Source organism: Poecilia reticulata, chromosome 4 (assembly GCF_904066995.2).
Source record: "Poecilia reticulata chromosome 4, P_reticulata-male-v2, whole genome shotgun sequence".
In the NCBI taxonomy this organism is placed as follows: Eukaryota; Metazoa; Chordata; class Actinopteri; order Cyprinodontiformes; family Poeciliidae; genus Poecilia; species Poecilia reticulata.
In genome coordinates this window covers 11362773-11375544 of record NC_088833.1, presented here as the reverse complement: position 1 = coordinate 11375544, position 12772 = coordinate 11362773, and the positions used below count along the sequence as shown (strand labels likewise).

At 37.2% G+C, this 12772-nt stretch overlaps 1 protein-coding gene across 4 annotated transcripts in view; it reads left to right on the top strand.

Annotated features, from left to right (window-relative positions):
- Positions 1-735: 735 nt before the first annotated feature.
- The window catches only part of LOC103463406 (tensin-3-like), a 45392-nt gene continuing 33355 nt past the window's right edge, over positions 736-12772 (top strand). The window contains exons 1-13 of one of the 4 annotated variants that reach the window (XM_008406725.3): positions 736-1129; positions 1373-1452; positions 3803-3976; positions 4627-4677; positions 4759-4881; positions 4999-5063; positions 7131-7214; positions 7354-7466; positions 8353-8413; positions 8490-8565; positions 8830-8959; positions 9124-9189; positions 10730-10834. In XM_008406725.3, the coding sequence (XP_008404947.2) occupies positions 3827-3976; positions 4627-4677; positions 4759-4881; positions 4999-5063; positions 7131-7214; positions 7354-7466; positions 8353-8413; positions 8490-8565; positions 8830-8959; positions 9124-9189; positions 10730-10834 (1024 nt within the window). In that variant the 5' untranslated portion in view covers positions 736-1129; positions 1373-1452; positions 3803-3826. Of the gene's footprint in view, positions 1335-1372; positions 1453-1926; positions 1944-3802; positions 3977-4626; positions 4678-4758; positions 4882-4998; positions 5064-7130; positions 7215-7353; positions 7467-8352; positions 8414-8489; positions 8566-8829; positions 8960-9123; positions 9190-10729; positions 10835-12772 lie in introns of those variants that run through there. The other 3 variants (XM_008406724.3, XM_081606200.1, XM_008406726.3) reach the window with 3 other exon arrangements.

The window sequence follows — 12772 nt, the reverse complement described above, 5'->3', positions numbered from 1 at the left end:
TTTCCACGGAATTAATTATTTTTGCAACTGAAATAAGACAGTGATGGCACCATAGCTTGAAGTTACAGTGGTTTGTCAAATAATAATATCTAAAGTGATATGAAGAGGGGAAAAAATATTCGACAAAACAAGTACACAAACTCTTTATTTCACAGTCACGTTTATTAAGACACTTGTATGGAGTTAGATTTGAATACTACTTTTTTGTTTGACATGATTTTTTTTTTAATTGAATAATTGTGAAACAAATCTAACTCCATACACTTGTCCTTGTCTTTAGAAAGTCGCATATTTTAACGCCATCTAGTGGAATAAATGTTGAATTATCACATAACAGTTTTATTGTTTTCAATAAACAATAAAACTGTTTATTGAAAACAGTTTTATTTCACTGTTTTCAATAAAACAGTGAAATAAGTACTGTTTTATTGAAAAATGATCACAGTAATTTTCTCTTTTTTTCCCTTTCTACCTACAATTGTTGTAGGTATTGTAACTTATACAGTAAAATTGTATAATATTTTATTGTTTTTAATTTTATATATTTAACACTGTTTTTATACTTTTAAGTATTATTATTATGATGATGATGATGATGATGATGATGATTATTATTATTATTATTATTATTATTATTATTATTATTATTATTATTATTATTATTATTATTAGTAGTAGTAGTAGTAGTAGTAGTAGTGTAGTAGTAGAAGTTTATAAAATATATGTATCACAGTTGTTAAAACATGTTAGTAGCCATTTCAGATGACAAACTGGTTTCATTGTGTGACCTCCTCTATCATTTCGAAAGGATTTTGTTTTGAAATTTGTCTGTAAATAAAGTTTGACACACATTCATATAATGAACACGAATTTTTAAGACTGCAAGTTCCAAAACATCATGACATTGATAATTAAAATATGCTTTCACAAATCATAACACCATAAAAAGGCGTGGTTAGTTTGACAGCTCCTTTTCCACTCTAAGATGATCAAAAGTTGTTTGAGTGTCGTTTTTAAATTTTAATGTCTTCATATGTCACCCCAGACAACACGGAGATAAAACTGTTTAATCAGCTCCTGTTTGTTTTCAGAGAGGTGTTGCTGGATTGCTATGGGAGTCCATGCAGACGTGAGTGAACTGCTGTCACACAGCAGTCCAACAGAGGGCAAAGTGCAAGCAGAGCTGTCACAGTATACTTTATCAAGCTCTTTTTCCTCTTCCTTCCTCCTCCCACCTACTGTCAAGTCTCCACCTCGTCTCTTTTTAATGCCATTCACTCAGACATCTTGCAGTGTTGTGCTGTGAATATAACACATTGTTTGTTGCAGCAAAGGTAAGCCTTTTTTTGTTTGTTTGTTTGTTTTCTGACAGGTTAAAAGTTTGAACTAGTGCTGACCTGCTCTTTGTTCCATGAAGTTTGTCTTTCCCCTGCATGTAAATGGCCACTGAAGGTGAGAGCATGTGATGACTGGCAAATCTCACTGAAGAATGGTTCTACTGTAAATGCAAAGGTTTATTTACTGAAACATTAAGGCAGAGAGTATACACAGATGTGTTTGCTGTGGGATTCAGATGTTGCTTAATATCTGGCTCCATGTTAAAGGACTTGGAAGGAGTGAAATCCCTGCCAGTAGGAGTGCTATAATTCAGCTGATCAACATAACATAACCTTAATATATAATTTCTGAAATGAATTCTACTTTGATCACTAAGGAAGACTGGAGGTTAATTTGGAAACCCTTAAAAAGTGCTAGAGGAAATGAAAAGCGTTTGACTAAAACAGAATGAAATTTGCAGTCATAAGATGCTGCTGTTAATTTCATTTCTGCTTTTTTTTTCAGTTTCAAATGATCTCTTTGTTTAGGTGACAATCAAACTCTGCATCGAGCAAAGCAATAGTGTTCTTTTGTAAGATCGTAAGTCAAACACAAAATAAACAAAGGTGGGTGATCCACTTGGGAATTCCATTCTATAAAAATGGGAAATAGAAACTGTAATTATATGTGGCCCACTTAGTACTCAAGGACTTTTCAGGGTAGCATGAGCGTGGTTGAGACATACACTTCTTGTTTTGGTTTTCCAGGCGGAGCACTGACAAATTTAGATGTGCAGCAGTAAAAAATGTTGGAAAAACATCCCAGAAATATATCTTTGCAGAGAAGTCACTCATTAAGATTTGTTTGCCCAGCCCTGTTAGCTGCTACTGCATGGATTCTCTAGAAAGAAGGGATGCAGCAGAGAATGGGAAGTGAGGAAACAGACCAGGTCTGAAAAGTCACGTTTTTCACACAAAGAATTAAAATTTAAAGCCACAGATTTGGGAGGAAAAGCACGACACGGGTGAAAATTCCCCAAATACTTTGAAACAGAGGATGCCTTGATTATTTTCTTGCAGTCATTCATCGAATAATTTTTCACTTTTTTTGTGTTCCCTTCAAATTATTTAGTAAGCTACCTCATACTTATTGGTGTTTGTATTGCTTTTATTTTGTCGTAAGCATGTTTCTGAATGTGAATTCACTTTATTTGTTCTTAAAGTGTGCTATCTAGTCCCCACTGAATTAGGAGGAATTTCTCAAAAATCTTTCCGAAAATGTGAATTTTGTTTGACACGTTTTGTAGACATGACATGAACATTTTCCCATTGTGCAGTTTTAATTCTTATGATAAGACATATCTGGAGGTTATTATTGTGTGCAGCTGGTGAAAAGGGTTGCATCACTGTTTACTCTGCTGTGGTCACAAGGCTTGGGTGAACACGAGTTTAAGCACAGCTCTTTGTGTTTTCCTTGCAGCCCAGATGTGTGTCAATCTCACTCCCAAACCAGATCTCTTTTTGTTTTGTTTTTTTTCCAAATACTGACATGTAGCCCAGTGGATGGGTTACTCAGGAATGAGGGAGGAAATTGCACTCCTTAGAATGCGTTTTTATTCTGATAAAACAATTTGAAAATAACACTTGACATATTAAGAAAGACAAAAACTGATGCCAGATTGAAGACCCTTCTGTTAAACACTGTCAGAGTGCATGTGTTGATCATTTCAGAATGGGTTAATAGTCATGTCGACTTTATAAAATTTTAATTTACAAGCACATATACACTTGTACAGATTGAGAATACATCAATTTTGTAATTCTATAGAATTCTGATCAGTTGAAGAATGTCCTCCTGTCAGCTGTTACATTTCTGTTTGCCATTATTCTCAGTTTCAGTTTGAGAGCAATTTAAATTATTTGTAAATAGCAGCAATGCTTAGTGATTTTACAGGTTTTCTTCTGCCATTCTATGCACGTCAAATACAGAATAGATGAAACTAACTGTAGTGAGATGGAAAATCAAATGCCGTAAAACTGTTTAAAAAGAGAGTTGGTGAAACTGAGTAAAATTAGACTGTTGCTGTTATTGAAAATAAAGAAGATTTTTTAAGACAAAGTAAATCTTCTTTGTCTCTGTTAATTGTTTTAAATTTGTAATCTGCTGAGTACTATGTTCATGAACTCTCGTTTTTTTGCTCATGTGCTTTTTTTCCCAAGTCTCAATGTCAGGGAGAGTTTAAGGTGACTAAGCATTTGCTCGGTCATAACCCTACTTTGTGAAGCAACATGTTCAAAAAAGGAGTGCATAAAACTGATGAAATCAGAAATTTGTTGAGTGAAATCCCAATGTGGCTCACGTGGTCAATGAACTCGTGGCAAAACCTTGATAAATGCTGCGTTCACCGCTTCAAAATCTCACTTCCCCAAATTTTTAATAGCTTTCTTTTTATATATGTCCTGCATCACTTCCTAAATGTTTTCAGAGGCCAATGTAACTAAAAGCTGTCATGGAAGAACTACGACAAATTGATCTGACATACATCACAGAGTGCATCATCAGCATCATCTGCCCTTCTACGTGTCCAGAGGATCTCTACCTGCAGAATCTGAGAAAGATTATCCCAATGCTGGAGTCTAAGCATGGGCACAACTATATGGTGAGAAAATATTGTTTTTAAACAGCTATTTTCTTTCCATGATTATTTTTACTCATGTATAAATCCAAAGAACTACTTTGAAGGTCTTTCTTAAGGACAGTAACTATTAACATTAACCAAGACTACATTAAAATATTTTTGAAAATGCTACTTTTTATAAGCAAAATATGAATAGAAACAGCTAATCCCCTAACTAATCGTAATTAATTGGGGAAAATCTAAAATTTTTGAAAAGCCAATTCAATTTCACTCATAGTACAAGGGTGTAGTTAAAAGAGGATCTGCAGAATTAAGAAATTATTTAAATATACCTCTTACTACAGCAAGATTAAACAGAAAATAATAGAACAAATCTGTTTAATCCGATTGTGATAATTATGCTAATAATTGTTATTATTAAAATCATTTTAATTTTAATTAGCTTCATAAATAACATAATTATCTATGTTAATTATGATGATTTTCCACTTACGGGTAATGAAAACATGACATTTAAAATTAGAATAAAAACAATATTTTTAAAAGACAAAATGTGAACTTCTTAAGGGTTATTATTTTCCATCTAACAAACGGCCCTGATCTGAGTGCTTATTCTGATTTATTGAATATGACTGTAATTTCTGAACGTTCACTTTTCTGTTCAAATACAGCTCATTAACCTCTCCCAGAAGCATGACGTTCTTACAAAAATGACCCACAAGGTAATTAAGCACTAATAGGTATTTGGCTTCAAGGTTTCAGTTTTGTGTGAATGTGACATACCCTTTTCGGTTTCCTGTCAGAGTTTCAACACAGGTTGGCTGAATCTCTTAGCTCCCAGTTTGGATCAAATCTTTAATGTGTGCACAGCAATGGAGAACTGGCTACAAGGTTCTCAAAAACACGTCCTGGTGTTACACTGCAGGGTAAGCATGGGGGGGGCACTGCCCACTCACAGTAACATTAAGTTGTGTTTGAGGTGATCTGTGTGCCACATGGGGGGACATAATATTTACACTTAAATCTGTGAACGTCTTCAACAGGGAGATATGGGAAGGCTTGGAGTTCTCTTGGCATCATACATCCACTTCAGCAACATGTCTGCCAGGTAACACGTTTAAGAACTAATTTTTCTTAAAATAGAGTTGAACTGGAGTACATCAGTGAATAAACTTTTGAAGACAGTAGGAAACAAGCTTGTTCTTCACCCTTTACATCAAACTAAGCCTACACCATCACACTATGCAGCCAGAAGATGGATGGTCTTTGGAGGGTCTTGGAGACATTTTGACATCTAATATACATTAACGATGGAGTGTACTTTAAGTTACGCTTAACAAGATTACCCCACGTGTTTGAGAGTCCGTAAATCTTCCATGTTGAGAGCATGTTGTTTCATTATCATTGGTGGAGCATAAGTGGAATGCTGTGTAGGTGAGCTTCCTGGCAGCAATGGGAACTAATCAATGAAGTGTCGCCTGCATAGACTGGCTTGGCTTTGTTATCAGAGAATTTCAACCTGGCTACAATGTGATTAAACAACCACTGCCCTTTAGTGACCATGCAATTTATTGTAAGGCTCTTTTGTGCTGCAAACAGCCTTACAATAAAAGCTGCTACATCCATCAGGTTGCACCACTCCTCCAAACAAGCAATTGAAACAAACTATTCAAGCTCTGAAAGGCAGTGGATACAGTGCAATGATCAGATCCTGTACAAAGGAATCAGACTTTGCTGTGCTACCTAGTGAACTGGGGCTTGTAGCCTGAGAGTTGGATATGTCTCTAAATTGTGTGGGTTGTTAGCGAAGAAGCTGAAGGAAGTTCTGAGCTTTGAAGCTGAAATGCAAAATGGTTGTCAAGGTCTTAAAAAGAAGTCTGGTATTATATTTAATGATGATAAAAAAGAGGAAAAGTAAAAACAGTGCTGTATGGTGTTTCTGATTCCATGGCTCAGGAATCGCAGCATGATTAATACATCTTTAAGCTTCTGGACTTTGGGGTTGTGTGCTCACGGCAGTGCAAAACATGCACATTATGGATGTAGACTGCAGGATTGCTCGTGTCGGTAATTATGGCACTGCAGCAGATGCTTGTCTAAAAACTTCATTAATGTTTACTAAATTTGCTGCGATCCAGGCACTGATTAAGCTAATACAGGATTTCAGCACCGTCCTTATCTCCTTTCTTTTGATAAACAGGAACTGTCCAGTTAGATCAAAGCATTTAAACACCACATCATCAAAAAATTAGTAGAAACAATGTAGTGTTTGTAGAATGTTAACTTTGTTTTTGTGGAGTAGATATAAGAAGTGTTCTACGAGAACACTTTAGATTGCATGGTTTTTAGATTTTAACCATGTAATGTTCTGAGAGAAATCCCGTAAAGTAGGGGGCTTCTTGAGAGAATTTTAAGGTTGCTATTTTAAAGTTTTGCTTTAAAGAGTTTCCTGTTGAAAAGATCTATATAGACATTTTCAGCATGCGGCACTGAACGTTTTTTGATTTTGTCAAATCTTGAAGAGCTTTTCTGGGTGGTTGTTAAGATCAAAGAGCAATTGACACAACAAAACACAGAGGCTGAGCTCTTGACAAGCCAAAGGACAGCTTGGATGATTAAAGAGACTTTAAACTCAGAGTTGTTTGATTTTTAGCTCAAGATCCTGTTGTTGTGCATGTAGGCAAATCACAATGGTGCAAATAATATAGCTTTTACCGAGCACATCTTCTATTTTTAACAAGGAAGTCATATTAGGAATATTAGTTTAGGTTGAGTTAATCTTCAGATGTCAGAAAAGTTCAGCTGGATTCTAATCAAATTCCTGCTCTCAGCACGTGTGCATCGACATGCTGATCATGGCTGAACAGTTGGGAAATATCTGATTGTGACCATTGTCACTGTGTGCACAATCCATGAGCTTCTGATCGCAGACATGCTACGACTTGTGAAAGACGCCTGGTTTCTGCAGGGAGCAGAGCCTAAAATACATCAATAATTTTGTGAGAAAAAGACAGTCAAGAGAGTAAAGGCGTTCAGTTACTTTATGTGCAAATCAAATCAGATAGATCTAAGCAGGCTTTGAGACAGAAATCTCTGCAGGATACCAAAATGTTTCAAGCCATCTGCAGCTCAGCTGGCAGCTGCAACTTTATCTGAACATGTGCATTTCTCTCAGTGCAGACCTCTCTCTGGACCACTTTGCCATGAGGAAATTCTACAACGACAAGCTATCTGCTCTGATGATCCCCTCACAGAAACGGTAACAGCCCCCTGGTCAAGAAAGTCAAATGACTCATATTCAGCCTTCATCTGTCAAGATCTGACTTATCCATAGATTGTCATTCGGTGGTATTTTTATCAGTACGCTTGCCAGAAACATACTCGCTGTGTCTTCTCAGGTATGTTTGGATGGTGGGCAGCATGTTAAAAGGAGGATTGAGGATGAACCCTTCTCCGTCTTTTCTGCTCTGTGTAGTTCTTTACGGTCTTCCCAAAACAAGACCAGATGAAGGTAAGCATCAAAAGAAAAACGGCAGCTACACATTTGTAAAGGGGCTCTGCAAATTGGAGTTGGCACACTTACAACAGCACATTCAACACATCTGAAACAGTTCCACAGGGAGTGGTGAGTGGTGGCATGAAACGTTGAGAGAGGTTCACAGGTTGTACCACGTTCATTTGAAAAAAACAGGTGAAGATTGTCAGACAGAAGACACCTCATAGTCAGCTTTAACAGCATCACCTGCACTTCACTGAGTTTGATGAGAATCTCACTTTGAGAGTTTCAAACATGGCTTTCTGGGTGTTTTGCCATTTTGTGCTCTTGCTGTTTCCCTGAATTTTTAAGAATAAAAGGCTCAAAAAGGAGCTATGTACCATGGGAAATTTCATGCTGAGTCATATTTGCATGGTGTACTGTACTGCATCTTCAGACAATTTTGTAAAAAGACTCCTAAAAACTGCCTTTATGTCTAATGATTTGAAGTTATTTTCTATGATCTACTCATAATCAGTCACTATGTAGCTAGATCATATTACTCAAATAAACTCAGTGTTATTTTGGTTTGATCAATGAGCCTAATGTCATCTCATTTGATTTCCAAATGAAATGCAGAAATAAGGCCATATTTTTATCACAGAGCAATGATCCAACTAAATTTCTTCTTAGCCCATTAAGGTGTCTGAAAGTTGTGGCCGGTATTATGGACACAGATGTACAAACATAGACTAGAATATTATTTAAGTGTCATATTTGTTTCAGCAACTCAATTCAAGTAAAACACAATACATAGATCAGTTGCACACAGGCTGATGTTTTCTATCCTTCATTTTGTTAGCTAAGATGACTTTATGCTTGCAGCTTATGAAAACTATTGTGTGTTCTTTAAATCCCACAGGATGCTACCTTTTCCTTAGAGTGTATCAAAGTCTGCAAGCAGTTTGCACATCACCAGTCTAGTAAGGCTCATCAGTTAGTCACTCTAAACACAGTAGATAGAGGACAGTGACTAATATGTGTTTGCCTTCACTTCAGTCACGTTAATGCTGCTCAGACAGATCGGCTGTACATCGTGCTTCAGCCAGCTCAGCTCCTCAAAGGGGACATCATGGTGAGAAAGTCATACTATTTCTTTATGTGTTTGTTTTCCGCATAACACATTTCTTTCATCAGTTGGCAAAATAACATGGATAGAGTTCCTATTATTTGACTATCAAGTCAATTGCAATAAGACACTTCTACCCATTTAGGATGAATTTTTTTTGTGTTTTTTTTTTTAAACTAAAGTCATCAGATTCCCTTCAAACAGACATTGGGAAGCAATTGGGGTAAACTGAACTAGATGCATTGTCACCCAAATGTTCCTCATTTTTAGGTGGTGTGTTATGAAAAAAACCTTCAATCAGCGAGTCGCCAAGTCGTTTTCCGCCTCCAGTTTCACACGGGTCTGGTGTTCGGACACTCCCTCTCTTTCTGCAAGGCGGACCTTGACTGTGCTGCTGAAGGTATTTATAACCTGCTTTGTTCCAGCTCCGCTCAGGGGCTCTGCCATGCTTTAATCTGTAACTGATAAAACTTTTGGCTCTCTGCACACCTGAACTAACGCTGGCACCTTGAAGGACAAATGGAAACACATGCAGCTGTCTCATTTTGGCTCTCGATATTCCAGATTCCCGTTTCCCAGATGATGGAAAAGTGGAGCTGCTGTTCTCAGAGAGCCCAGAAAAGATCGCAGGTAGAATTACTCTGCAGAACATTCATGTTGTGGGAACAAAATAAGCTTTTACTGTGTTTTATCAGAATGCATGGCAAGTCAACTAATTTTTAAAATGATTTTCTCTGCAAATTAAGAAAAAAAAAAAACATTTAATTGCGTTGATATTGGTCTCCAGAGACATAAAAATCAGTTTTTGTTGTTTCTTTTTTAACAAATATTTTTACTTAGTAAAAAGACATCTTGCAAACACTTAATTCCATGAATGAATGTTATGCCATCCTGAATGCACCACATTCATAATAGTTTTTTTTTTTGCAAAAAAAATAAAGCCTAAAACAATGACCTCATAGACTGAAACGCTTCTAGAATTTGTTAGATAGCTAAATTTGTAAAGCATATGTATGCTTTGTTGCACCTCTTTTGGCTCTGGTATCAGTATCATAATTGATCAGCAGTTCTGCAAAATAATTTGATTGATTTGCTTTTCTAAACAATCTTAACACCCAATTCATTGTCAGAATGTGCAAGAGCTAAATTCCACTCCTGAGCCTGAGCAAAGCAAGCACATAAAATGTTCACCACTCAGTGTTCTCAAATAAATCAACTTTAAATAAATCAGTAAAAAATTGTAATGGAGCTCAAAACAGTCCTCTTAGTACATGTAAGGTTCCTACTTTATCAACTGTAATAAAAATGACTCTTGCTTTAAAAGACAGTTTAGTAAAGTCTGTAAACGCAGGGCGGGGTCATATGGGACAGAAAAGCAAAGAGAGTACACATAATGTAGTTATTGGCAACAATATTTATGTCAATGGTGGCTTTGTCCACAAAAGAAACAGTGTAGTAAAATATTAGGAGCACTTTCTTTTATCAAATATGTGCAAGAAACTAAGAAGACATGGGAAAGAACAACAAAGAGCACAGGGAGGGCTCTGTCTCCGATTCCATTCGGGAAAAGACACAGCTAAACGCAAACTCGGTGGGTCAAGTGTACCTTCTACAAGAGAAAAGAAATGGAGCATGGCAAGTTAATGTCTTACTGCACCCTAAGGTTATAACGACACAACTATGATACCTTAGGATAATTTAAGTGGAAATTTGTCATGTCTATGATGTAGTTTCACTTAAAAATAAGCATCACGTGATAAATAAGATAAAGATTTAAATTAACTATTAGTCTAACATTTTTGACCCCTCATTTCTGTCAAGTAACTTTTAAAAAGGAGGATAATCATTAATTTTCATTTGTGAAAGAAAACGTTTTGCATCCAGAAGGGGGCAGTGTTGGACAGCAAGCCAAAAACCCAACAACATCCCGCTCAGTAGTAGCAACCAGGCTCTTCATTTCTCAACAGGAAGCAATGTGAGGGATTTATCGGACACGCATATCAGTGAGGAATTTAAATCAGTAGATACTAACACAGGAGGAAAAACAAAGACAAACAAAATGGGAGGATATCAAAATGTAACATCTCACGTTTTGATTTTTATGAGGAATCGAAGGAGGGGATGAGTTTTATTCCCTGAGTGACTGGTGTTTGTTATTTTTTATGTCTAGGTAGAGAGCAGTGGTTGAATGGGCGCTGTGTGACGGTGGACTATGACACGATGGACCCATTAGTCAGACGAGATTCTTTCCAGGACTCGCCTCGCCATGAAAGAAGTAAAGTAACTTTTAATCTTATTTATCCTCCCCTGATTTGTCATTTTGTCTGGATTAGGATGGAATCCGCTAATATTGTGTTATGTGAGGGGAACATTTAAAAACATGGAAATTATACTGCTGTGACTTATTAAAAACAACAAAAAACAACATAAAACAAATAGACATTATGAAAGTAGAGAAACATTTCACCGTATAAAACAAAAATAAAACTAGACTGTATCAACAACAACAAGGGTATTTTAAATGTACATATAAAAATGATTTCATTAAATGAGAGAAAAAGAGCAACATGTTGGACAAAATTATCTCCTCAGCTGTGTTGTTCATGATTTGTTGGACATAATTTTAATAACTGCTTAGTTTTATATATTTACTACTTAAAAACGTCACAGACTTTTTGCAATTAGTTTACATTTATTAATGTTTTTATGTTTTTTTCTAGTTTATGTTTATTTTTTGCTTTTACTTCTATCTTGTTAAATCTCAAAGAAATATGGGCCAACAATGTCCAACAGGCCTTGAAATATGGGCCACCAACGGGTCTTCATGTGACAATTTGCACACAATTCTAGTTTTGATTAGATTCCCTCTTTTTTCAGTATCGGTTAAAAAAACGGGTGTATATGTTTAAGAAATAATTTGTTGATGAAAGAGAGTCTTTCTCTGGTGGAGTACGAACTGGAACGAAAGAGGAGGGATTTCAACACTCTCACACAATTTATTTCAAAAGAAACAATCAAATTTCCAGCTTTCTTTGGATTGCTTTGCTGTGGTTTCTTTCTTGGCCACCTACAAAATATCTCATAATTGTGGACGATTAGTGATAAAGACTTTCCTCTTAATGTTTCTGGGAATTCTCGTGAAAGCAACCGAGACAGCGAACAGACTGGAAGCTGCAGATTTCCCCCCCCCCCAAGAATTTTCCAGCTCCTCGGAATAAAAACACCAACACAAAATCACAAAATCCCACAGCAGACAGCTGAAACAATGGCTTTAAGCTGTGGCTGAGGTTTCAGCTCCAGCTGTTTTATGCCATGGCTAAATCTGCCCCCGCCAGCCGTGTAATTTAGATTTAAAGACTTGTGAAAAAGTGGCACGTAAACACGGAAAACACACACAGGAGTGCAAACAGGAATGTGGAACTCAGCTGCTCCTCTTGTTTTGGAGCTCAGGTTGTTCTACTTGAACGTCTTAACATTTCTCTCCTGTGCTGCTTCTATCACTCCATCCCCTCATCTGCCTTCCCTTTCTATCTGCACTGCTCTCAGGTTCAAGTTGCAGGTTGCAATTTGTCCAGTAAATTCCCTTCCCCCTTCTCCCCCGGAGTCCGCCTCCATGTTTACATTCTCCTCACCAAATTTGGGCAGCTCAAGGTCCTTGTGGAGGTTTTTTTTTTTTCCTTGAAAGTGCATTATGTGTATAGGACACACTTCCACCTATGTGTGTGTGTGTGTGTGTGTGTGTGTGTGTGTGTGTGAGGTTAGTGAATGATCCACCCTTTAGTTTCCTTCCTTTCCTGAGATGAAAACGCATGAGTGCACCCTCAGCTACCTGTGTTGGCTGGAACAGGATGCAGGGGGGTGGGGGGGAGGGACAGAAACATAGAAAAAAAAACTAAAGGGTTGAAGGCGGGGATTTGAAGTGCAGCAACATGAGAGAGGGAAAGGAGAGAGTAGAGGAGGGGGCACACCAGAGAGCTGTTAGCACCTTAGGAGAAAGAATGTACTTCACATGTCTTCCTGCTGCTGAGAAGACGGAAAAACAGGAGCAGAATCAGGAGCTGCTCTGAAACTTTTCAGTCTGCTTTTACTGTCATCCTTCTCTTTCCTTTTCTGCCTGTCATCCGTTTCGCCTCCTCTTTCCCTGAGTCCGGAGGGAGGCTTCGGCAAAGTATTTCCATCCTGTTTCCAGTCAGCAGAGCGGACAGTGAAAGTT